General features: G+C 51.6%; 2 protein-coding genes across 5 annotated transcripts in view; both read right to left on the bottom strand.

Annotated features, from left to right (window-relative positions):
- Window positions 1-2,403: 2,403 nt before the first annotated feature.
- Chaf1b (chromatin assembly factor 1, subunit B (p60)) lies at window positions 2,404-18,699 on the bottom strand. 2 transcript variants are annotated; one of them, XM_005375738.2, is made up of 14 exons: window positions 18,617-18,699; window positions 17,747-17,920; window positions 16,843-16,975; window positions 14,922-15,039; window positions 14,163-14,266; window positions 11,026-11,122; window positions 9,600-9,684; window positions 8,853-8,946; window positions 7,196-7,265; window positions 7,020-7,111; window positions 5,479-5,641; window positions 4,381-4,800; window positions 3,126-3,220; window positions 2,404-2,865 (listed from the first exon to the last, which is right to left on the bottom strand). In XM_005375738.2, exons 2-14 carry the CDS (start codon window positions 17,870-17,872, stop codon window positions 2,774-2,776), a joined length of 1,689 nt encoding a protein of 562 aa, XP_005375795.1. In that variant the 5' UTR covers window positions 17,873-17,920; window positions 18,617-18,699; the 3' UTR covers window positions 2,404-2,773. The 2 variants fall into 2 exon arrangements, with proteins under 2 accessions (XP_005375795.1, XP_005375796.1); XM_005375739.2 differs by having other exon boundaries at window positions 17,747-17,883; window positions 18,617-18,696.
- A 2,448-nt stretch (window positions 18,700-21,147) lies between these two features.
- Window positions 21,148-24,444, bottom strand: part of Morc3 (MORC family CW-type zinc finger 3) — a 51,325-nt gene continuing 48,028 nt past the window's right edge. For all 3 annotated transcript variants that reach the window (XM_005375731.2, XM_013504602.1, XM_005375733.2), the window contains one exon: window positions 21,148-22,583. In XM_005375731.2, the coding sequence (XP_005375788.1) occupies window positions 22,430-22,583 (154 nt within the window). In that variant the 3' untranslated portion in view covers window positions 21,148-22,429. The remainder of the gene's footprint in view (window positions 22,584-24,444) is intronic.

Here is a 24,444-nt window from a genome sequence, read left to right as displayed (position 1 = left end):
GGAGACAATCAAGTTAGAAAGATGGTACTCTCATCAGCACATCAAAAAAATAAGGGTCATGCCAGGCATGGTGGCACACACCTACAATCCCAGAACTCAAGAGGCTGAGGCAGGAGGATTGCTATGAGTTTGAGGCCAGCCTGGGCTATAAAGTGAGTTCAGGGCAGCCTGAACTGCATAGTGAAACCCTGTCTCAAAAAAGACAAAAAAAAAAGGTGGCACTGACCAAATCCAGGGCCACCCCCCACCCCGGGCTGAGGCAGGAGAACTGCAAGTTCTAGCTGAGCCTGGGCAGCGTAGCAAGACCCGGTCTCAAAAGCCAACAGCAAAAGGCTGGTGTCCTCCCGGCACGGTCATCAGCCCTGCCGCCCGATGTGTCCTCAGGGACCTAGACGGTAGCTGAGGGAAGCCATGAACGAACACATCCGTGCTCCGCCCCTGCTGAAGGGGCTGCTCTGGGCCTGGCCACCAGGACAGGGGCTGCCGTCGCAGGCCCCTCTGGCGGAGCCTCTTCCCCGGCTGAGAGCCCTCGTGGTTTCTGTGGGGACAGTGACGTCCAGTGGCGGCCAGGAGCCGCGCATGAACAGGCTTGGAGCGTAGGAGGAAGCGTGCCTGCCGGGCCGTCCAGGTCCTTTGTGCAGGGACGGCCGGCCTTTCCTCTCCCGAGCGTTCCGAGCTGCAGACCCCTTCCAGGGGTAGACTGCCGAGCAACGGGGCCACGCAGCCCCGGTCTGCCCCTCGACAGAGAAGGCATCAGATGTCTCCAGGCTGGGACAGGGCCGGGACACCTCCTCCCCAGCCCCTGCTCCCCGCCTGGATTTCTGCAGAGCCAGACTCGGCGCCCATGTCACTCGGAGGGCAGCCCCTCCTCCCGCGGTCCCCAGCTGTCCATCCGAGCCGCAGTCCTTTGCGGCCACTGGGTTCAGCCAGCCGCGACGGGGGAGACGCCTAGAAACGGAGCCCAGCGACACCCTGAGAGCGGCAGGCCGCGCGGGGACACTGGCCAGCTCGGGCCACGTCCCACGGCCAACTAACCCCGAAGCTGGGGGCAGGCGGGCTCGCGCCAGGCCCGCAGGGTGCTGCCGCTCATCTTTACCGCCAATTCTGCCGTCAGTGCGGAGACACGTGCAGACCCGGACCCGGGCGCAGGCCCGTCACAGGCGCCCCGGCAGAGGCCGCGCTGCCTCCCTGCTGCCACGGCTGGCTGCACCGAGCAGATGCGGGCCACACGTCGTCCCTTCCGTCAGCGATGGGCCGAAGGTCACCGAGAGGCTGCCGGGGGACACGTGGAACCCAGATCCTGGACATGTGCCTGTCTTAGCCGAGCACCGCAACCCTCGAGGGTTTTCTGTGACGCTGCGGCCGGACCAGCAGGCCAGACGCTCCCGTCCCGGGCACTGGCCGACAGTCGGCTCCTGGCGGCCTCGGCGCGCCTGCCTCCCTGAGCGCGGCCAACGCCTACAGGTGGTACGCGGGAAAGGCTTGCTGTCCCCGGTCAGCCCGCGTGGACTGCGTTCCCACTGAGGTGGGAAGGGGCCCGTCGGGTTCCTGTCCTCGTTTGCTAGGCTCTGCGGGTTCGTGCGTCGCGGTAGTAGGCAGTGCGCGGTTCTCCTAATGGGGAGGGGGCCACACGGGCCTGGAAACTGGGGTTCAGCCCGCTGCCATCACAGTAACCACCTGAACCCTGCCGCCCGCCGGTGTCTCCTGAGCTGGGAAGATCCACAGCGTGGGCTCTCCTCACATATCCAGCCCTCAACTCGGACACGGCTGAGAGGCTCTCCCTGGGGCACAAAGGAAGCAAAGATAGAAACACTAATCGGTAAACTTTTATTCATGGGGTTGTCTTTGTTTTTGTTCTGAAAAGCCAATCTTAAAGCCTGCTGGGCGTGGTGGCACGTGCCTGTAGTCCCAGCACTTGGGAGGCTGAGGCAGGAGGGTTGCAGTGAGTCTGAGGCCAGCTCAAAAATCATAACTATCATGATTGGAAAGAATATGAGGTTGGCAACATTCTGATGCTGGGTGTGGTGGCGCACACCTGTAATCCCAGCACTCGGGAGGCTGAGGCAGGAGGATCGCTGCAAGTTCAAGACCAGCCTGGGCTACATAGTGAGTTCAGGGGCAGTGCAGCCTACATAGTGAGACTCTGTGTCAAAATAAATAAATAAATAAATAAATAAAAATTTAAAATTTTAGAAAAAACTGAAAAGCTAACCTACTCAGATAAAAATCTCAGGCTACCTAAAATAAAAAAACATAAAAATGCTGAAAAGCACATACGCTACACACAGCCAGTGGTGAGACCGTGGGTCCCACCTCCCAGTTCCATTTCTTTTCACTTCTCTCTACTAACTTTCCAGAATGAGGGTTATTACCTTCACAATCAGAAAGCAAACACAGCAAAACGAAGCTCTGCGAGGTTTAATCACTAATTAGAGTTGAATCTAGTCACTGCCCGATGCAGGGCACCAGCCCGACCACCGAGCCCTCTCCCTGACCCCAGGCATGGGGCGAGGCCCCTCATGGACACCAGGCCCAGCAGCTCCCGTCTCAGAAGCTCAGCCCCAGAGCGCTTGGTCTGCTCGGCTCCCACAGGCCCATGGGGAAGTGGACGCTAAGCTCAGGAGCACACAGTCCTGCAGAGGGTGAATCACCGGGTCGGCCTCAAGCCTCCGTCTCCCCGGCTGGTGCCACCTGGGCCGGCATCTTCGCCCTTCACTGCATGCGCAGGGGCGGCACCAGACCTGGCAGCCTCCAAGCAGAGGCCCAGGTCCTGTCAAGAGTCCAGGTTTGGGAGGCCTCCTCTGTTTTCATCCAGTCTGGGCCGTTTTAGCTCTGGAGGGCTATCCTGGGAGTCTCCAGGGATCTCTGAAACATCAACAAATATGAGGTTTTTAAATAAAGGAAAAATTGTGTATGTTAAGAGCTGACATCTGAGCCAGGGGTGATGGTGCACACCTGTAATACCAGCATTTGGGAGGCTGAGGCAGGAGGATCAAGGCCAACCTGGGCTACACAGTGAGTTCAAGGCCAACCTGAACTACACAGCGAGACTGTCTCCAAAAAACAAACCAAAACAAATAATAATAACAAAACTATAATCTCAAACCAGTAATGTCATCACTTACCTGAGGGAATTTCTTCAGAAGAAGAGGTGGAAACTATGCTGGCTGGGACAGAATTCGGTGGACTCTCTGTCTTCAAAGGTATTAAGTTTATTCTCCTTGATTAAAAAAAATAAAGGGGTGGATGGCTCCTCAGTGTGCCAGGAATTTGTTTAGGTATGATACTAAGTTTCAAAACCACCAAGGAAGTACTTAAAATGTTTCAGCTGGCCCTGCTATGCCAGTTATTACACATAAGGACGTGCTCCCTAAATCAGTAAACAGGGTTACATTCATGCACTACCTTTACCTCATGGCCAACTGAAATCATAACCAGCCATTGCCGGGTGTGGCGGTGCACGCCTGTAATCTCAGCACTCAGGAGGCTGAGGCAGGAGGACTGCTGTAAATTCGAGACCAGCCTGGACCACACCGGTGAGTTCAAAGCCAGTCTGATTATCTCCCCCCACCGACCCCGGGTACCGGGAATCGAACTCACAACCTTGTGCTTGCCAGGCAGGCGCTGTGCCACTGAGCTAAATCCCCAGCCCCCCAATTTTTTTTTTTTTTGGTTTTGTTCCCCCGCCCCGCCGGTACCTGGAATCGAACTCATAACCTTGCACTTGCCAGGTAGGTGCTGTGCCGCTGAGCTAAATCCCCAGCCCCCCAATTTTTTTTTTTTTTGGTTTTGTTCCCCCGCCCCGCCGGTACCTGGAATCGAACTCATAACCTTGCACTTGCCAGGTAGGTGCTGTGCCGCTGAGCTAAATCCCCAGCCCTCAAAGCCAGTCTGAACTACATAGCGAGACCCTTTCTCAAAAGAAAAAAGAAAAAACAATATTTTCTTTACACCTGTAAATTCCAACACTCATGGGACACACCTGTAATTCCAACACTCATGGGAGGCTGAGACAAGAGGATCACTATGAGTTTGAGGCCAGCCTGGACTATGTATTAAGGCCCTGCCTCAGGAAAAAAAACATACTTGCCATGTGCAGAAGTTAGAGGTTTAAAAAGAGCCCAGCACTACCCTGAACCGTGGTGCAAGTCCCCCAAAGGTCACAGGCACGCTGACAGGCAGCACAGGGGGAGACAAGCGCCCCTCTTGCCTCGATCACCCCACCCTCGCCGCACCCCTCCTGGCACATGTGGAAGGGCAAGGCCGGGGGGTCCAGCAGAGGCCATGGGCAGGGGAGTGACAGCCTTGATCTGACGTCAGGCCACTGGCCACAGGCCTCCCGCCGCGCCGGTGACATCCCGCCCTGCCCCAGGTCCTTACCGGGGCGTGGTCTTGCTCCAGGCCTGCAGCGTGTTCAGTGTAACCCTCCGGGACGGGTGACCCTTCGTGTTCTGCAGCGTCACGTCCTCGGAAGGCCCCGGCGAGGGGCCCTTGATACCAGGAGTCACCGCAGGCACATCTTTGACGGCCGCTGGGGCTGGGGTCTGTCCTGCCGGCGAGGGCGTCTCGGAGGGGCTGCCGGGCTCCTGCGCTTTGGAGGTGGGGGGCCCCTCGGCGGGCCTGGGCCCGGGCGAAGAGCCCTGCGGGGCGTGACTCCTCGCCTTCCTCGTGGTGTCCGGTGTCCTCACGTGCAACAGCGGCTTCTCTTTCAACGGGACGCCAAGTTCATCCTTCTCAAATGTCACGAAGGAGCAGTACCCGTCCGTGGACGAAATGGCCAGGAAGGCCCCGTCGCTGGACCTTGGGTCCCAAAGCAGGGGAGAAAGTTAGAGCCCTTCCCGAAGTCTACGGCCTACAACACCCTTGGGACCTTGTGGAAAGCGGGAGCTCCGCGAGATCAGGAGCTTTCTGGAAGGTGAGGGTAAAAGCCAGGGACACGGGCCGGGACCAGGGACTCTCACTGGCCCAGCGCTGGCCCAGCCCCGCCTCGGCATCCCACAGCGCCAGCCGCAAACCACCAGTGCCCACCCAAGGCAGGGTGGGGCGGTCTGTTTCCCAAGACGGGAAAGGGCTGTGAAGGGCAAGAAGTAGAGGGTGCAGGACGAGGCCTGCGCTAGAGCTCGAGCCGCCCGGGCCCAGAGGCCGTCGGGCCCAGAAGGCAGCGAGGAGGCAGGGTGCCGCGTGCACCCCTGGGGCGGGCCAGGCAGGCGAGGGCTTCCTCCAGGGGGCCCGGCGCACCCCTCAGCGAGCAGGAGTTCCTGGGCCTCCGCTCCGCTCACCCAAGTTCGGTTACTTCGGCTCATCCCACAGAGCAATCTCAATGGCCTCAAAAGCAGCATCACAGCCAAAGGGACACAGCCTCCCTCTCGCAGCGGACGCCTCGCGTCATCAGCGACGGGGCCGAGACCACCGTTCGTCAGGAGAGGCCCTCGCCCCAGCTCTGCCCGCACCAACACCACTGTCCCCGAGGCGGCTCACCAGGAAATGTCACTGAGCGTGTGGTAGTGGATGTTGGACACATAGCCGAAGGGGAACAGCTGCTGGGTGTCGTAGAGCAGCACGGAGTCCTCGGAGGCCACCGCGAACACCAGGCGGTAGGGCAGGCGCACCAGCTCCCCGGCGGGCTCCTGCGCGGCTCTGTCTGCAGGCGAGACGCACAGGAAAGCAGCAATGACAACGCCCGAGGGAAACGAGCTCCCCCAAGCCCGCTCCCGGGGGGATGTAAGGGGCGTCATTTTACCCAAAGCTAATTTGCTATAGGCTTTAAAAAGAATGCCGTTCTTCAGGCTTATGTTAAAGATATTAATAAAAGAACCACACGGGGCCAGGAGCACAGTGTCTGGAACTCAGAATCACGGGCAGTGAGGGCCAAGAGAAAAAAGAGAAAGAGAGAGGAGCTATGTGGTGGTGCACACCTGGAATCCCAGCACTCGGGAAACTGAGGCAGAGGGTCACCTTGAGCTCCAGGCCAGCCTGGGCTGCACAGAGCGGCCCAGTCTCAAAAATTAAAACAAAAATAAACAAATAAAAGGAAACAGCTGGGCGTGGTGCTGCATACCTAGAATCCCAGCACTCGGGAGGCTGAGGCAGGAGGATTGCTGCGAGTTTGAGACCAGCCTGGGCTACAAAGTGAGCTCAAGGCCAGCCTGAACTGCATAGCGAGACCCTGTCTCAAAAACAAAACAACAACAACAAAAAAGCATAGAGTATCAATAAGCCACCGGACAATATCACCTGGCTACATATGTGTGTAACTGGGTATTAACCGCATGAAGAAGAGAGGGCGGACAGAAAAACTTAAAAAAGAAAGGCCAAAATGTCCCAGCTCTTCATGAAAACCATAAACTCAAAGATCTAGGAAACTCAATGAACCCTAAGCAGCACAAGAAACATGGAGAAAACTACTATTCTCAAAAGCAAGTGATAATCATCTTGTTTAAAGCCAGTGATAAAAAGAAAAGCCTTCAAAGCAGCCTGAGGGGAGAAAAATAGTTAAACATGTAGTTTATACCTAATTTTACGCACAGAAAATTGGTCACGAATGATATTTGACCAGCTGGAAAACAAAACTAGGAGGCAGTGCAGAGCACCTTAATCCAGTACTCAGGGGGTGGAGGCTGAGGCAGGAGGATCACCCCAAGCTTGAGGCCAACCTGGGCTGCACCGTGAGTTCAAGGCCAGCCTGAACTACATAGTGAGACCCTGTCTCAACACCAACAAACACACAAATAAGCACACAGTCCCAGTGATACAAAGGCAGAGAGTGGATGGTGGTGACCAGAGTCCAGGGAGAGCAGAGAGGGGGCCGGGATGGGGACAGGTTGGTCAACAGGTACGAAGAGTGGGGAGCACTACGGACGTATGCATGTCTCAAACCCCACAGGGCACCCCACAATCACGCACCGTTAAGTGTCTATAAAATGGGAAAATAAGTAAACTGAACCGAACCCACACCCTCCGCTCCCCCAAGCCGGGCAGGGTCAGGAGGGACAGGCATGCCCCGTTGAGGGTCCAGGTACCTGGTTCCGCCACCGGCCTCAGCTCAAAGTAGACAGGACAGCAGCGCACGGCGAGCGTGGCCTTCCCGGGACACGGAAGGTGGGCGACCGGCCTAGGAGAGCAACCAAGTTCAGAAGCGGGAGCGGCTGCCGGCGGAGGCGAAGGCACCGGCTCCCTTCCTTGCTCCCCGGCTCACCTTTTCAGGTTCCTCCTGGAGAACACGTAGGTGGTGTTGGTGACGTTTTCCCCAGACTCCACGCATCCGGCTGGGAGGCAGAAGCAGGAAGGGGAGTGGGTGTTAGGGCTCACCGTCCTCCAGAAAGCGCAAGAGCCTTCCGGTGCGGTTAGCGAGATGTCTTTTCCCTCAAGCTGCGTCAGTGGACAATGTTTTGTGACAAATCCAAGTGTTGGTCACCATCTGGTCTCACTCCTTATGTGAGATCCACTCCCCGGCTTCTCTGTCTAGGGGCTCACAGCCCCAGGACACAGGCGGGAAGAACAGGAAGCGGGGGCCGCTATTGAGCACCTCATCCAAGAATCCAGGCAAAGCGCAGGACCACACTGCTACCCAGGCTCCGACCCTGCGCGTCACTCCAGGATGAGCGACTCTGGACCTTCCCATCTGCCAGACCCAGCCCCGGCTGCCACCTCCGGCCTCCTGCAGACCCCGCCTGTGTCAGGAACAGCTCATGTGACAGCGCCTCCTCAGTCCCCAGCTGGACCCAGGGCCACGAGACTGTCACACAGTGCTCCTCCAAACGCCTCCTGTTCCACGTTCCTATCTCTTGACAGGTATGTACACACGTAATTTCACATATGACCATTTTATATTTCAAGATCAGTAGCTTTTTGCTATCGTTCTTTTCTTGTTTTGAGTTTTTGTTTTTTGGAGATTTTTGGTTTTTTTGAGACAGGGTCTTCCTGTGTGGTTCTGGCTGACCTTGAACTCACTATGTAGCCCAGGCTAGCCTTGAACTCAAGGCAGTCCTCCTGCCTCAGCCTCCTAAGTGCTGGGATTACAGCTGGGTGTTACCACACACCTGTCACTGGGTTTAGTATATAACTTTTGATAAAAATCTTTTAGTAAATAACATAAGCAACTACTTCTTCCTGGTCCTGAGAGTTCCCCAGCCCAAGCGCCAGCCCTACATGTCCCTGATCAATCTTTTTTTTCAGTCGATCTCTTTAGGCCTCTCTCACACACGTACGCATGGCTCACGCCCTGCAGCGTGGCTGGTTCTTCGTGGCAGACCCGACCTGGGTCCTGCTGAGAGGACCAACCCTGGACAACATCGTCACCTTCACACACAGGACGGTGTGGGCCTTGGGCTCACCGAACACTGTGGCCATGCGCTGCCCCGGCAGGCCTCACCGGGGGCCACGAAGCCATCCTGTCCTAGCCTCTCCTGCGCCCACGGAAGCCCAGCCACACCAGTCCCATCTAGCCTGCCGCACCACAGGCTGCTCTGGAGAGGAAAAGGGTAAAACAACAGAGGTACACTTTGGTACTGAGCTGCTCATACCTATCTGCTGAAAAATCTCTCATGAAACGGTTTAAGTAGTAAACGCTCTGAGAGTAAAATTTAGCTAACTGTCCCACACGCTAGGCTTGCAAGTCCCCAACTTGGCTGAACCTCAGAAGCACGTGGAAATCTTTTGAACATTCCGAGAGCTGGGCCACCTGCCCCAGGCCAGCGAAGCCACCATCTCCGGGGAGGGGACACAGTGGCGGCAGCTTTCCCAAGCTCCCCTGGGGCTGCACTGTGCGGACTTGGCCGAGCCGCGATGCTGCACCCCTGAACGGGAGCCTCGGTGCACCCCCCGGCTCCCGCTCCGAACCCAACGCTGCCGACCTGGGGTGAGGAGCAGGGACCCGTCGGGCGTGAAGCTGAGCCTTCGGAAGAAGGACTTCATGCTGTCATCGTGGAACATCCGGTAGCTTCGGGCCTGTGGCACATGAGGTGGAAACATCATTCCAGATCTCTCTGCCCACAGCGAGGGCTTACTGGTTGTGACAAAGTAATAAATGAGACTGAAACCCACTGCAAAGCAGGTAATGATGTAAGACTGTACGAGCCGCTGCTCACAAGGGCCCAGCACCCACTGTACTCGGCAAGCCCATGCGTGGAGGGCTGGGGGTCTGGGTGTGGTGCGTCTGTATATTATTTAAAAAGTGTGAGAACACACACACCGTCAAGCGTGGTTTGTCCGGGACGAACTCGAAGGAAGATGACAAGGAAACCTCTGTTATTTGCGTGAACACATTTAGAATTTCCAGGTGAATGAACATTTTTAAAAGATGATTTCACCGGTCATCACCTTCTCAATCCGTGTTGCCCCCTGCATGTACGGCTAGGAGTCTCGAGTGCTCCCGGGCTGGGTCCCGTTCCTCGCTACCGGCCACTTCCCGGGGTGGAAACCACGACACTCGCCCCGGTCCCCAGGAGTCCCCGTTTCCATAGAGACCAGCCCCCCACAGACTGAGCCTTGCAGTTGTTGTGACTTCTGGTCCCTGAGACCAGAGACTCGGCTGTGAGCACGGGTGGGGAGCTCACGCCTTCCCCAGCTCCCCAGGAAGGGAAAGTGCACGCGCTTCATACCTCTCCTTCAGCCCCCACGCCGGACAGCATCTTGGAGACATTAAAAGCCACGCGTTTCTTCTGTGTGCTGTACACGCGCAGCACCCTGCAGAAAGAGCGGAGCTCTGATTTTTCCTCTCCTAGTGAGTGAATTACATTTCACAACCTGCTACCCCCTAGACAGTGGCCAGCCTGCAGAACCATTACTGGGGACGCCCGCGCAGACCTAACTGAGGAGCTGTGAGGGAGGGGTAGCAGCGTTAACACCGCCAGGGTAGCGGCCTGGGGAAATAGGTCACGTTTTAGTTTTACTTATTTTTCATCCATGTTTTAACTTCGCAAGTAAGATACAGCTGAGGCCTGGGCTTATTTTTTAGGTCTTGGATATTTGGCCCAGGGGTAGTCAGTGTAACTGAGGTTCCGTGCTGGAGTCTCACTTTTGGGGACTTCCGAGTCTAAGGAAAACACCTGCAGGCAAACCTGGCTACATCACAGCATTGCTACCAGGCGATCACACTGTTTTACTCCTGACTGCCCGAATAAAACAAATCAGAAGATAAATGGCATTCGCGATCTCTAAGAAAAGAAACGCTCACTCTTCTATGCTGCTTTTATCCCAGGGCTATATTAAACTCAATTTTTAAAGTAAAAGTAATTAATAAATATGCAAAAGGAGTATTTTGTTACATAATATACTTGGAACCCCCAATTTTTAAAACTGTTCAAAAATGCATTTATACCAACAGAGCAATGACACTTCCTTTCAGAAGGTAAAAAACATTGGGGGCGGTGGCAGGGCCTTCACACTGACCTACACCCTGAACCCTTATTTTTAACTTTGAGGCAGGGTCTCACTAAGTCACTGAGTTGCCTGGGCTGGCCTCAAACTTGTGATTCTCCCGCCACAGCCTCCCAGAGTGCTGGATTGTAAGCATGTGCCACCACACCTGTCAAAACATTGAATTTTTATATCAATTTAAATGGAGTCATTAAAATCAGCACAGTAGTAAACTACCACCAAGAAGTGAAATAAATGAGCTGGGGATGTTGCTCTGTGGTAGAGCACCTGATTAGCACCACACACACACACATACACACACACACACACACACGTCTCTACTGAAATAAATACTTCAATCCCCTACTCACTTTCTTGTTTCAGTTATATTCATAAAAGACCCTTTGGGAATCAATGTATTTCCAAGTTTATTTGATGTCAGACATCTCTTCCTACATCTGCGCACCGACTCAATAGGTTTCCTAAGCACTAACTGTGTAGTCAGCCGCCCTAATTAGTTTCCATTTTTTGTCATGTTGTAAGAGTAACAGTACGAAACAAGAAAAACACAGCCAGAGTGTGGCTTAGCCTGGTTAAGCTGTGACACAAATACCTCTGCAGAGAATTCCAGGGAACACAGAGAGGACAGCTTGCCGAACACTCACGTACCTGTCACAGCTCAGCGTAGCCACGTATTGACCCAGAGGGTCCCAGGTCACTCCCTGTACATAGCTTTTATGTTCATTAAAAATTGAAATCTTTTGTCCTACGAACGACAACACAATAGCATTAGCAAATCTTATGCAGGCACAAAGTTATAGCTGTCACTCACAAACGCCCCCCTTAATCCCATTTCATCTCTGTTCCACACACTGCCCAAAAGACGACTCCACATAGCCCCGCGGTTACGGGTTGTGTCTGGATGTCCCCCCAAAGCCTCATGCGGTTATGGAAGGGCTTTTACAGTTTCTGATTGATTCACGTCCAATGCTGGATTATGGGTGTGAGCGCTACACCTGCCCTGGGGCAGGCAGCCTGTAGAAAATGTAAGAGAGGGGAAGACGCTTGCTCTCTCTGCTCTTTTTCACTCTTGCTGCTTTTGCTGTCTTCTGCCTCCATGAATTGTTACTCTCTGCCACTCTGCCTTGGAGCCAGCTGAGCACAGACTGAAACCTCCACAAACTGTGAGCTAAATAAACCTTTTTTTCCTTAATTTTGAGTGTCGGGTATTTTCTCTCAGCAATGAGAGAAAAGTAACCAAGATACCCGCCCTCAGAGACAACAGGATGAGGGACACAGGTGTCCCCTGGGTGAGGACGGCACGTCACTGGCCCGAGGAGGACGAGGAGGGGAAGGAGGAGACATGCGCAGCACGGAAGAGCCGACTTTCACTCTCCAGGGTCCTCAGGAAACAGGACGGGGACAGGAGGCTATGTAGGATGCTTAGCTAGCGCATGAGGTGCAGTCCGGGACTGCCAATGGGCTGGCAGAGGCCCGGGACACCGCGGTCAGGGGAAAAGAGCCACATCAGAGATCCCGCGTGTAATGAAGGGGCTCGGGGTACAGGCCACAGGGAACCCACGCTGGGACGTGCTCTGTATTCTAAAGATGCAACTGAGCCTTAGAGAGGATGACACAAGGGTCACTGGTTAGGAGGTGACACAGGTCAGTCTAGAACTGAGGAAGGACCCTGAAAGGAGCAACATTAACAGGATCGGCACAGAGCCAGGTGTGGCAGCACGTGTGTAATCTCAGCAGTCGGGAGGCTGAGGCAGGAGGATTGAGAGCTCAAGGCCAGACTGGGCTACACAGAGACACTGTCTCAAAAAAAAAACAAAAATAAAATAAAACAAAATAGGGATGTCAAAGAGCCTTTGGGGGAAGGTATTCAGAAGAAAAAGCCAGCAGCACACAGAGATTACTTGCCGAAGAAAAGCAGGTTACGAAGCCTTCACCATCTTTTTAGTGATCCACGTCTGATAAAAAATGGTTTATAGGATGTTGATGATTTCTCATATGTGTATAAGGTCATGACTTACGCTTTTCTTTTTCTTTGTTTTTTTTTTGTTTTGTTTTTGGTGGTGCTGGGGATGGAACTCAGAACCTGTGCACGAAAGGCAAGAACTCTGCCCCTGAGCCATACCTCCAGCCCTCATCTTCTATGTTCCTTTCTTGTATCTGAATTACTGTTCGACGACACCCTTAACCGGGGATTCCCTGCCACGATCCTCAGCCACTAGGCAGTGGCACCAAGCACCTGATGCGTTTTCTGTCAGTGTTGACAGTGGCCCAGCAGTTTCCCAAGTCCAGCTGTCATCAGTCTGAACTGGGTCGACGCGGTGTTCGGCCCCGTGATCCCCACCAAGCTGACACAACCAGGCTGTGGCAACTGCACGCAAGTCCATGAGGATGGGTTTGGAGTGAAACGTATCTACCAAGTCTGCCGCTTCTGCAACCAAGCCCGAAACATGGTTGTCAAACTGAATGCTTGGTCTGAGACCTGCCGAGGGCAGCGAGGCCACATGTGCCCCTCGGATAACTCGGGATGACGCTGACCTGCTGACCGGTGCCCACACCTGCAGGGCCGTGCGACTGCAGAGGACCAGGAGTGTGCGACTTAACGCACTGTCCCAACGCTCTGCCATCCTCAGAAACCCCTCCCACGATGACCGCCCTCCGGCCTCCGCCCACACCCGCTAACCCTGTGCCACCTGCTGTCCCTGCCTGGCGCCCGCGGGCCTCTGGCCTCGTCCTTCTGCTGTGTGGAGCACAGTTCCAAGGGTGACGAGGTGAGGGACGGAGGGCGACCGGGCTGGGCGGTACGGAACTCGGAGGGAGACTGAGCAGGAGAGCTGGAGGATGGGGCGCGGCCGCAGCAGTGCCATTCCGCCTCCTGCCACCGTGCTGGGCACCCGGGGGACAGGGGCAGCCCCAGAAGAGGGCAGGGAGCACAGGGCGTCAGGGCCGGACACCGGGGACTCAGGAACCCCGGCTGTGGCGTCCATCACAACTGCCCACAGGACTGCTACCTCCCCTAGTGGACAGCAGGCTCCTCAGAGGCGCGGACGCTGCCCACTTGGCTTCTCTTCTGAAGTGGACACTGGACCCTGCAGACCGCATCGACGCACACAGTGCTGTTTTCATTATCGACGGCTTCCAGGCTGCCCGAGACCCTGAGCTCTGCGCAGGAGCCAGGCCCGCCCTGTGCTGTCCACAGCCCAAGAGTGAGCGATCTATCCGCCTTTCATGGACACTGGTGACCCACGACGCCACCGCTCTCAGCCTATCAAAATGCAACTGGACCCACGGCCTATGGGACAAATCTCTCTCCTGGTGACCAGCCGTTACTTTGGTTCACTGAAGAAATTTTTCACGTTACACTTTACGTGTATGTGGTACTAGAGATTAAACCCAGGGACTTCAAACTGAGCTACATCCTCAGCCTTTTTACTTCTTGCTAAGTGGCCCAGGCTTGGATGGAACTTGGGATCCCCCTGCCTCAGCCTTCCAGAGTGCTGGGATTATAGGTATACACTGCAAGGCCTGGCCTCATGGTGCTTTTAAAGCTAAAGCCAGTTCATTTTGTTTTGTTTGTCTTTTTGAGACGGGGTCTCACTATGCAGTTCAGGCTGGCCTTGAGCTCACTTTATAACCCAGGCTGGTCTCGAACTCGCAACGATCCTTCTGCCTCAGCCTCCCAAAGTGCTGGGATCACAGGCGTGCACCACCAGGCCTGGCCAGTTGGGTTTTTTAAAAGGCATTTACAATATTCCCGCCCTCCAGAGGAACAAACTCTCACCACTTACCTTTACTGACATCCCATATAATGGCTGTGTTATCCACGGAGGCAGAAACCATTAAGTTCCCGTCAGTTGCCCAGCTAATGTCATATACATCTTCTAAGTGGCCCCTAGAGTCCAGAGAGAAAAATAAGCCATGAATGTCTCAAAAAAGGAAAATGTTATTAAAAACTTAAAGACAAAATCAAGGACCATGTATTAGAATGAGAGTGGAAATTTCCTCTGGAACTGTATTGGCTCTAGCTATTAACAAGTCCTTTCAAGGATACCCACATTTTTGAAACAGGTTCACTTTTCTTTTTGGTTTTTTGAGACAGGGTCTCCCTGTGCAGTTCAGGCTGGCCTTAAACTCACTATGTAGCCAAAGCTGGCCTCAAACTCATAGCGATCCACCTGCCTCAGCCTCCTGAGTGCTGGGATTACAGACCAGGTTTCCTTTTACTGTCAAAAACTAAGGACCATTTTATAGCAGGAACTCAGCAAGTCCATTTTCAGGAAGTTTTCATCCTTTACTTTCTTACGGGTAGGTAAAAGTTTTAAATTAAATGTAAAGGTCAAAAGACCTATTCTGAGCCAGATGTAGTGACACACCCTGTAATCCCAGCACTAGGGAGGCTGAGGCAGGAGGATCACCGCCAGCCTGAACTACATAGCGAGACCCTGTCTCCAAAGCAAAGGGTGGTGGAGTGGGGGACACATACAGTGTTCTGCTTAACACATCCAGTTTGTAAAGCTCAGTCACCCGCAGGTGCCTCCCCACGTTACCTCAGGGTTTTCACGACAGTCCAGTTCTCCTTATTCAGCTGAGCTTCATCCTCATCCTGGAAAGTAACCTGCTCGGGCTCCTTGTTGTCGTTCACCTTCCACAGCAGGATGACGGCATCTGGAGAGGCAGCCACAGTGAGCCGCCCTCGCCCCTCACTTCCGGGCAGAACAGTCCACACGCTGTGCCACGGACGCCGCGGCCTTGAGGGGCCGCTTCCAAGGGTCTGGGCGGAAAAGCAGCTCTGCCTTCTGAACGAGGCTCTAGAAACAGCAAAGCCAGAACGGACCACAGCCCTCCCTGCACAACCCCCTGAAACAGAGGGGGCTCCAGCCCACTCAAATGCCACCGCAAAGTGGCCGACTGCACTCCCAAATCTAAAGCGGGGGTTAGCGAGCTGCTGAACCACGGAAGCTTCAGCAAGTCACTGCACGTCTCGAGGGCGCAGTGTCCTCTGGGAAGTGGGGACCACAGCCGGGTGGGGTGGCGCACACCTGTGATCCCAGCACTCGGGATGCTGAGGCGGGAGGATCGCTGTGAGTTCAAGACCAGCCTGGGCTCCATAGTGAGTTCAAGGGGATCTCAGAGTACGGTGACCTCAGAGGGTTACTGTGAGGCCTAACGCATGATCAGTGGGGGTCTGCACGGCATACACCCCACAGTAGTGTTCGTGACCAGTACCAGCAGATACTGTGGCCTGACGCTGGTGTGACCCAAGTGTGACAGCTGCCCTCGTTCCGACTGGCGCTTACCACGTGGCCTGCCCACCACCCCCAGCTTCTCTCCCGGGGAGGAGGAGCATAAACGAGTGGGCAAGGTAAGTGGACGGTCCCCCCAACTCTAAATGCACAGCAATCCCGACCGCACGCCACATGTGCAAGTGTGAGCAAGTGCGCCTGAGATGCAGGGGCCCGGACACGTTCTTCCCGTGCTGAAGAATGGCAGGTCTCTGGGCCTTTAAGGCCAAGGGACTTTGCAAAATGACAGCTGTCCTGTCCGACCTCACAGGACGTGGCCTGTGCCCCCCGCCTGGGGCTCCCACTCCCCGCCCTCCCCTGTAAACACACGCACGCCGTGGTACTCTGCAACTGAACCCAACTGGGTCTCCTCTCCTCCTCCTGCAAACAAAGCCCGAGGTTCCCAGCTGGTGTGTGGTGCCACCTGTACTCCCAGATCCCCGGGACTCTGACGCAGGAGGACTTCAAGGTCAAGGAGAGCGTGGGAAACTGATCCCCCGTCTCAAAAAGTAGATACAGCCCAGGGGTAGAGCACCCTTGGGTACCATCCCCAATACTGCAAACAAAACATCGCGGAGACCCCTTTTTGCACCGTTTTCTAGACTGCACGGTGAAGGTTTACACTTAGGTACAGTTTCATCCTATGTGAGCACAGGCAGAAAATGCGAGCAAATCTGTTCTCACCAAGCAAGCACAAATTACAAGCCCATTCATTCCCAAAGCCAATCAGTTACGGACTCTGGTCACCTCGGATGTTAAGGCCAGAGTTCTTGCCTTGCGACCCCAACCAGCCTCGGGGTGCAAGTGAGAAAGCACGCTGCCCTCCATCCTCCTCACGGATACACCCCCTAAAACATCACTTCACCAAACCAACGGCAGATGGAACGCGGCGGCAACGTGGCCAGTAAAAAAGCATATCCTGCTTGAGCCGGGGGTGGTGGCACACCCCGTAATCCCAGCACTCTCAAAGCGAAGGCAGGAGGATCACCGGGAGTTTGAGGCCAGCCTGGGTTACATAGTGAGTTCAAGTCAAGCCTGAACTGCACAGTGAGACCTTGTCTCAAAAAACAAAGCAAAACAAAACAAAACAAAAAAAGGCAAAAGAGCATACGCTGCTTAATTCTCATTACCTGAGACACACAGGTACCCGGTTTCTAAAGGGTTTCTGAAGTACAGTAATACTCACCATCTCCTCCTGACGCTAAAATTTCCCCAGTTGGAGAAAAACGCACGACATTGACAGCTTTGGTGTGACGAGCAAGATTGGACAAAAATTCCACAATGGCTTTTCCATCTGGTCCTTTTTCTACCTTCCAGATCTGTTGGTACCAAAACGTCCAGTTGAAAGTGAATACTTACTATCTTGCTCATACTGAAACACTTCTACGTTTGTCCTCAGTAAGAAGCTTTAATTTTCCTTTTGAAACATAAAATGCTTTGAAACGTTTGTCTTTCTAAAATATAAACCAAAGCTGGGTACACTGGTGCACACCTGTCATCCCAGGCCTCCAGGGGCTGAGGCAGGGGGATGGCTGTGAGTTCCAGGCCAGCCTGGGTTACAAAGTGAGTTCAAGACCAGCCTGAACCACATAGTGAGACCCTGTCTCAAAAAGACAGAAAAAAAGAAAGAAAGAAAGAAAGAAAGAAAGAAAGAAAGAAAGAAAGAAAGAAAAAGAAAAGAAAAGAAAAGAAAAGGAAAGGAAAGACAGAGGGAGAGAGGGAAGAAAGAAAGAAAGAAAGAAAGAAAGAAAGAAAGAAAGAAAGAGCAAATGACTCTTGCTTTCACTGTTCACACAGGCTCTGAGAATTTAGCATTCTAGGCCAGATGACAAAGCACTTTGAATTTGCTGACATTAGTTTTAAATAAAGGAATGAAGTTGGACATGGTGGTGCATACCTGTGATCCCACCACTTTGGAGGCTGAGGCAGGAGGATCACCATCAGTTTCAGACCAGCCTGGGCTATATACAGTAAGTTCAAAGCCAGCTTGAAATATGTAGTAAGACCTTGTCTCAAAACCAGTAAATCAATAAATAAAAACTGACTCTCAGCAAGGTTCTGCTGCATCTTCCCATCTCTGCCCGACTTACCCTGACAGCAGTGTCCACCCCTGCAGATGCCAGTCTGTGGATTCTCCCTGCCGTGGCATACTGGAAGTCCAGGCTGTACACTGGCTCCTTGTTGTGCCAGGCTATTTCGCAAGTGATGACTTTCATCCTCTTGAACTCTGGGTGGGACAAAAAATTTCTCAGGCTTCGTACTTTCTGCAAAGACAGAAGAAGGCTAAAAGAACGGAGCACTGTATTACACGGCAGTATTACAGCACCAAACTAAGTGGCTGCGTGGCGGGGCAGGAACCCCAAGGTGTACAGTGCTCACTGCGCTGGGAGACGATGCTAATGCGGCCATCTGATAGAACATCTCCAAGCCCTACCTAAAACGCTTCCTTGAACCCCAGCATGCCCAACTTCAGGACTGGCCTGGTGCATCCAGAAAAGCAGAAAGGCACCTGATAGTCCAGGGGCTGGGGCTGGGAAGCACCGCCCAGTATAGTAGGGGAACGGCTTCCTGGAGGACGGGGTCACGGAGGAAGGGGGTCGCTGGGGAGGGGGCTTCCTGGAAGGACAGGGTCATGGGGGTGGTATTTCCGGAAGGAAGGCTTCCTGGAGGAGGGCGCCCGGAGGAGGGGACGTCCCAGGAAGGGGCCTCCCGGAAGAGGGGGTCTCGCGTGGAGTAGGGGCGGCATCGCGGGCCGGGTCGGACCCCTGCGCGGGACGCTGGCCAGGGCCGAAAGCAGGAAGCCGGGCGCGGCCGGCTCCTGGCGGGGCCGCACGCCGGCACGAGCGCCGTTCCAGGGCTAGCCCGGCCCCAGCAGCCGGCCCTAGGCGAGCAGCCCCCTCCCGGCTCGGCCGGGCGGCGGGTCTCGAAGGGAGAGAGTGGCCAGTCCCGGGAAGCCGTACCTGCACGGACACCGCCGCTCCACAGAGCCGCCACCTCCCGCCGCCGCGCGCAGCTTCCCGCGCGCCGCAGGCCCCGCCCCCGAGCGGGTGGGACTTAGAGGACGTCACGCCCCCTTGTGGGCGGGGCCCCGAGGCTCCTGATCTTTTAGGTACGCCGGGCTTCGCTACGGTTTCCCCGGAGGCGGGGCCCAGGGATTCCCCGCCCCTTCTGGGCGCCGGGGCTGGGCCAGCAAGACCCCAGGACTGGAATCAGGGCGACCTCCTCCTGGTTCATTGGTCCTGCAGACCCACGTGCCGGTGCAAGAATGAATGAGTTCATCCACTCTTCGGTTCGACCACTTATTCCCTTGTTAGTTGTTTTAGCGTTCATTTACTGAGCATCTGCTAGATGTTGGACCCTGTTCTGGCGCTGGAGAACCTTTGGTGAGTGAAGCTGAAAATCAGACTAACACTCGGAATTTCATGTCCTAAAATCTTCCTGTAGAGAGAGTGGGCAAACGTCTTTGACGTCCACCGACATCACCAGAAGGTTCACTGGTGCAGCGACTACTTGGCAGCGCTTGCCCCTCCAAGGTGCAACCTGGTCTCCGCAGTTCAAACGTCATTGGGCGGCTCCCTCCTCCAGTGTCCTGAGCAGCTTACACCAAGGACCACAATAAAAAGATGCAGTGGGAGGGACGACAGGGAAGAACTGGCGCCTGAAGGTTCTGGGCACGAGGTCGTTTGGGATGTGAAAGCTCAATGAAGTTTGAAAGTAAAGTGGTTTCAGGCGAATGCGTTTTGGACGGGCAGTGGTGAGCTCGACTTTAGGAAGCTTAAGCTAAGGACTGGCCACAGGCAGACGTACAGAGGCACTAGGGGAGCACTGGGGCAGGGAATGGGATAGGACAGGATGGAGCCGTGACCCAGAAGCCTGTGGGTGCCGATGAGCAGGTCTTAGGGATGTGTGTCCATGGCAACTTTAAGTCCCATTCTGAATGAACTAGAAGCCTGATGGCGGCACAGGTCACTCCTGGGGCTTGGCTGAGACAAGACAGGACCTGGACTTGCTCACAGCAAGTGTCAAGGATGGAAATACATCTTCTGCTGTTTTGGAGACAGGGTCTCAGTATGTAGTTCAGGCTAGCCTGGAACTTTCAATTCTCTGGCCTCAGCCTTGAGTGCTGGGACTAAGGCACGCACCATCACATCCAGCTGGGATGGAAGTTCTTTTGAATCACACTTAAATATACCCTGTATCTTACTACCATGACACGGAGTCCTACTTTGCAAATCTTCTGTGGTTCTCCAAGTCTGTTGACTCTTACAGAGCAAAACACTAACCCTGGAGACTGTATTTGTGCCCCACTTGAGCTGAAAAGGTGCATCTGCTCACATTGCTCTGATGAGGTGTGTGGAAAACAAAGCTGCAATTCCCACTCGGGTTCTGTGATGATGAATTCGTTCTCCCCGAGTTCACTCAACAGTTCGACTTGTATTTAAGTGGTGACCCTTGCCTCCTGTGGTCTGGACCTTCTTCCTACAGGCCACTGTAGGAAAATTAACTTTGTGTTTATTTTTTCTTTCATACTAACCAGACATTGATGGCATTCCTTTTGTGAGCTGTGGCCCCATGTCCAAAAGTCGAGCAGGACACGAGCACACGATGGGCTAATGGACAAGGCTAGTAGACAATGCCTGCTGTGGGGTTTCTGAAATGGATTTGCTCAGTGGTGGTCAGGACTGTATCAACACAAACTTTGATGTTCTTTACAATGGTAAGACAACCCGCAAAAAATGAGTGCAGAAAGAACACAATATAGAACACACAAAACACTAAAATTACATCGATAAAGCATGAAAATATGTCCAACCTGAGACAAATGCAGTGTCATTTTTTCATATCTACTTAAATAGCACACAACCCCCCATACTCCACATTGTCCTGTCAAATTTTTTGTTAGCCATATTCTCAGTCTGATTATATATATATTTCCATGCAGTTCAGGCTGGTCTTGAACTCATTTTGTAGCAATGTAGCAAACTTGCAATGATACTCCTGCCTCAGCCTCCTGAGTGCTGGGATTCTAGGCATGTGCCACCACACCCGGCTAGTCTGTTATATTTTAATGAGTGAAAAGTATGCAAGAAGTTCTAAAGACCTAACTTAGCAAGCAAGTTTCTTTTATGAATCTTACGGTTAATTTTCCCATTTAGCCAGAGAATGATCATATAAAAAGTACATTTTTGCAAGAATATAGAAGCTGACCAAGAGAAAGGGGAAAACAAGTTCCCAAAAGAAATACTATTTCAACTGAGTCACAAACCTTCCATGATTTACACAGGTGCTACAGGCCAGGCAAGGTTTCTCCAGATGAAATAATTTATACAAAGCAAAGAACACACATACTCTCTCCCTTAGCTATAAAGGAAAGTCTTAGTCTTCAAAATATAACTTGTGATAATGTAGTAAAAGCAGCTCAACTGGAAGAGCTCACAGATAGAATACTTTGAGATTAATACTGAATTCTTTAAAAGTAATGTCTGAAGAGTTAGCCATCATATATTTTTATTACAAGGTACTTTAAAATTTGAGGAATTACAAGTATGACAGAATCCCAGCTTCATACCAAAAATACACTTTCAATTACTTATCAAGCAAATAAAAACAATTTCCATTTATTTTCTCCTTCCACAAGATATTATACATTAAAAATTCATTCTATATGATGTACATGTAATTAAACAAACATGCAAAATGAGTATGTACTGAATTCTCAGAAACAAAAGTAAAAATAAATAGCAATGATAAACCTTTGGAAAAAATAATGCATATTTTACTTGTGGAAAATATGGTTCTTAATTATATACAGTTAGATATTTAATAGAAAGTCATCTCTTTAGGATTGCACAAACATGGAACCAATAAAACCTATCTTCTGCCATGTAATACTATAACGCTAGGGCAGTGTGCCCCTCAGCTCCAGGATATAAAACATTTAGGTTTGTGGTGTAATCAAAGGTATGCAGTATTGTTTGAGAAAGACTGTCTTCCTCAACTCACATTAATCTACAGAAATCCTACAAAAGGCTGTACAGGAATTTCACAAAAAGAAATATTAAATAATTATAGTGCCCACTCCCTGCTGAATAAACAGCCAAAAATGGGCTTCAAAGTAAACTTGGTGATCATTTAATATTCTCAGTACTTTATACTAAAGATTGTTTCTTTATCCTATAAAAACAAGTTTGTGTTTAAACCTGTTGGCAATCTCAGCACAAGAAAAATCCTGGCAAACATGGAGTCTATTTTTCTTACCATATTTTAAATATTTCAGGAGACAGACGTTTAGAGAAAAGAAACATTAATGCTCAAACCCCTCTTAAGCACATACTTATCAGGGACATCATCATTTAAAAATCCTACATTCCTTTTTTAAGAAAATCAAAGGTAGTAATGTTCTGTGTTTGTATTACAGGATGGCCATCAAGTCAGAGAAAAATACTTTTTTGGGAACCAGAAAATAAACTGCACCAAGCTTAGGGACAACCTGAAAAGCTCTTGGTGAAAAACACTGAAGTACTTTAGAGCAATAAAAAAATATGTGTAGGCTTAATTACAAATATTTACATTCAACACACAATCATAAGTTAGCCATTCAGCTGATCAATACAACCATTCGTAGGTATTTATTTCACTTGTGCATAGAGTACAGTAAAGATTAGGGTTCTGCAGTCTGCCATCTTCTCTGTAAAACAAGACTGCTGACATTGGGGAAGCGGTACATGTGAAAGAACTTGGCACATGTTGTATTATTTCACATGAAACCTACTTTATGTACTACTGATTTCACTCATTTGTTCCACAACCTGTCCTAAGATCTCATCGACCACATCAACATCATAGTTCACTTGCTGAAGGTCAAGATCCGGCACAATCATAGTCAACAGCTGTCCCACGTTAACGCGAAGAGACCGAAGCTTGAGGCTGCAAATGCAAAAAGAGAAACTTATCGAGGAGCAGTATAACACAGGTGGGACTTAAAAATACACATGGATCTTAAAACTTGATGGTAAAAATATTAAAATTAAATCTCTGTAGAACAACAGTTGAACAAAAAGAAAAGTAAAACTCCTCTTGGAGAACTGGATCATGAATTTAATAATCCATTCCATCCACTAGGTGCTAGCCTAAGTTGAAAGGGTATGTGTCAAGCTGGGAGTGGTGGCATGCACCTATAAGCCCAGCACTCAGAAGGCTGAGGCAGAAGGACTGCTGTGAGTTTGAGATTAGCCTGAGCTACAAATGAGCTCAAAGCCCGACTGAACTGCAAAGCAAGACCCTGTCTCAAAAAAGACCAAAAACATCAAAAAAAAGTAGGTTTCATAAATCTAGTGGTGTGGTCTGGTTCCTACATCTTTTAATTTGCAAACTGGAGAAAACCTTCCCTTTGAGGAAAATAGAAACTATTCCCCTAAAACATGCAAGAGAAAAAAAACATCTCTGTAGTCAGATAAACTTGCAAAGCTCTGTGTTAAATAATGTTAAGCTTTTTAAATTACAGGACTTCTCTGACTCTGTTACATGCTCAAGTTCACTGGCCATCCCCATCCATGTCACCATGCATTTACAGAGAACTGTTTTGCTGAAATACTGGCTGGAGATATTACTATCATTGCTGTCCAGTTCATGACTGTCAGCATTCCAGACTTAGGAAGAAATTCCAGGGCTAGCAGTGTAGCTCAGTGGTACAGCACTGGCCTAACTTGTTTGAGGTCCTAGACTTGACTCCCAAGCCTGCTTCAAAAAGAAAAAAAAAAATATTCAGGCAATAAATACCTGAAACTGTACAGCAGTCTTTCCTTCTCAGAACAGACACCAGAAGACATGGAATTGCTCTTGTTCTCTCTGCACCCTACACTAAGTCCGGATTTAGACACTGATTTTTCTAGGACGGAACTCTATGTAGCTGTTACGACATGCATCCTTAGGTTGACAATGCAGAAAAACTATTGTTGATGTTATGAGCTTTTATGCTAAGACCCCACTGGACCGTGGATAAAACTGTACATTACTCACAGGACAGCCACTTTTCCCGACACTTAACACTCATGCCCAATCAAAGGCCTGTAGCTCAAACTCCTTTTCACCTTGTTTTCCAGAAGTCATTAGCCAACTTACACTATCTTCTCCTGAGAAGATCCCCTCTACCACAAGGAAGTTCTTTATCCTACCAGCAGGCAAATGACTAGGTACAAGCTCTTACCAACTCTTTCCCGAAAGTCTCTGACTGTCTCTGCTACTTCTTGCTCTTTCTCGAATGTGTCAGATTCCTATTTTCAGTGTCTAGACCGTCCAAGATAAACAATGCTAGCTCTAAATTGAATCTTATACATTCCAGCAGCCACAGTAAAAGGTAAAAGAAAAATCTGATTTTTAGTGGTGTATTTTATTTAAACCAGTGCAGCCAAAGTATTGTTTTATACTGTAATCATGGTGGCACACACCTATAATCCCAGCACTCAGGAGGATGAAGAAGCAGGAAGATCACCTCGAGTTCTAGGTCAGGTTGGGCTACCTACTGAATTCAAGGTCAGCCTGAGCTACATAGCAAGACCTTGTCTCAAAGAGCGAAACTTGTTTTTAACTGGGAATTGAACTCAGGACCTCGCACTTGCCAGGCAGGTGCTTGTGCCACTAAGCTATATCCCCGGCCCTTCAAGGAAACAAAACTTCTTAAATAAGGTATTGCTCATCTTTTTTTCCCTTTTACGTGAGGGTTTCAGAAGTCAAAGCAAATCTCAATTCATACCACCCGCATTTCAGGCGTCAATACCACATGTGGCTA

This window comes from Chinchilla lanigera, unplaced genomic scaffold (assembly GCF_000276665.1).
Source record: "Chinchilla lanigera isolate Chin_1 unplaced genomic scaffold, ChiLan1.0 scaffold00006, whole genome shotgun sequence".
Lineage (NCBI taxonomy): Eukaryota > Metazoa > Chordata > Mammalia > Rodentia > Chinchillidae > Chinchilla > Chinchilla lanigera.
Note: the sequence above shows the minus strand (reverse complement) of the source record. Positions and strands in the feature narration are given on the sequence as shown.

Excerpts from the sequence above, each read along its gene's own strand:
- Chaf1b (XM_005375738.2), bottom strand. The coding sequence starts at position 17,872 with ATGAAAGTCATCACTTGCGAAATAGCCTGGCACAACAAGGAGCCAGTG. Across the intron at positions 5,642-7,019 it reads GAGGCCGGTGGCGGAACCAG|ACAGAGCCGCGCAGGAGCCC; the intron begins GTACCTGGACCC and ends TCTCGCCTGCAG. Across the intron at positions 3,221-4,380 it reads TGGAGCAAGACCACGCCCCG|GAGAATAAACTTAATACCTT; the intron begins GTAAGGACCTGG and ends TTTTTAATCAAG.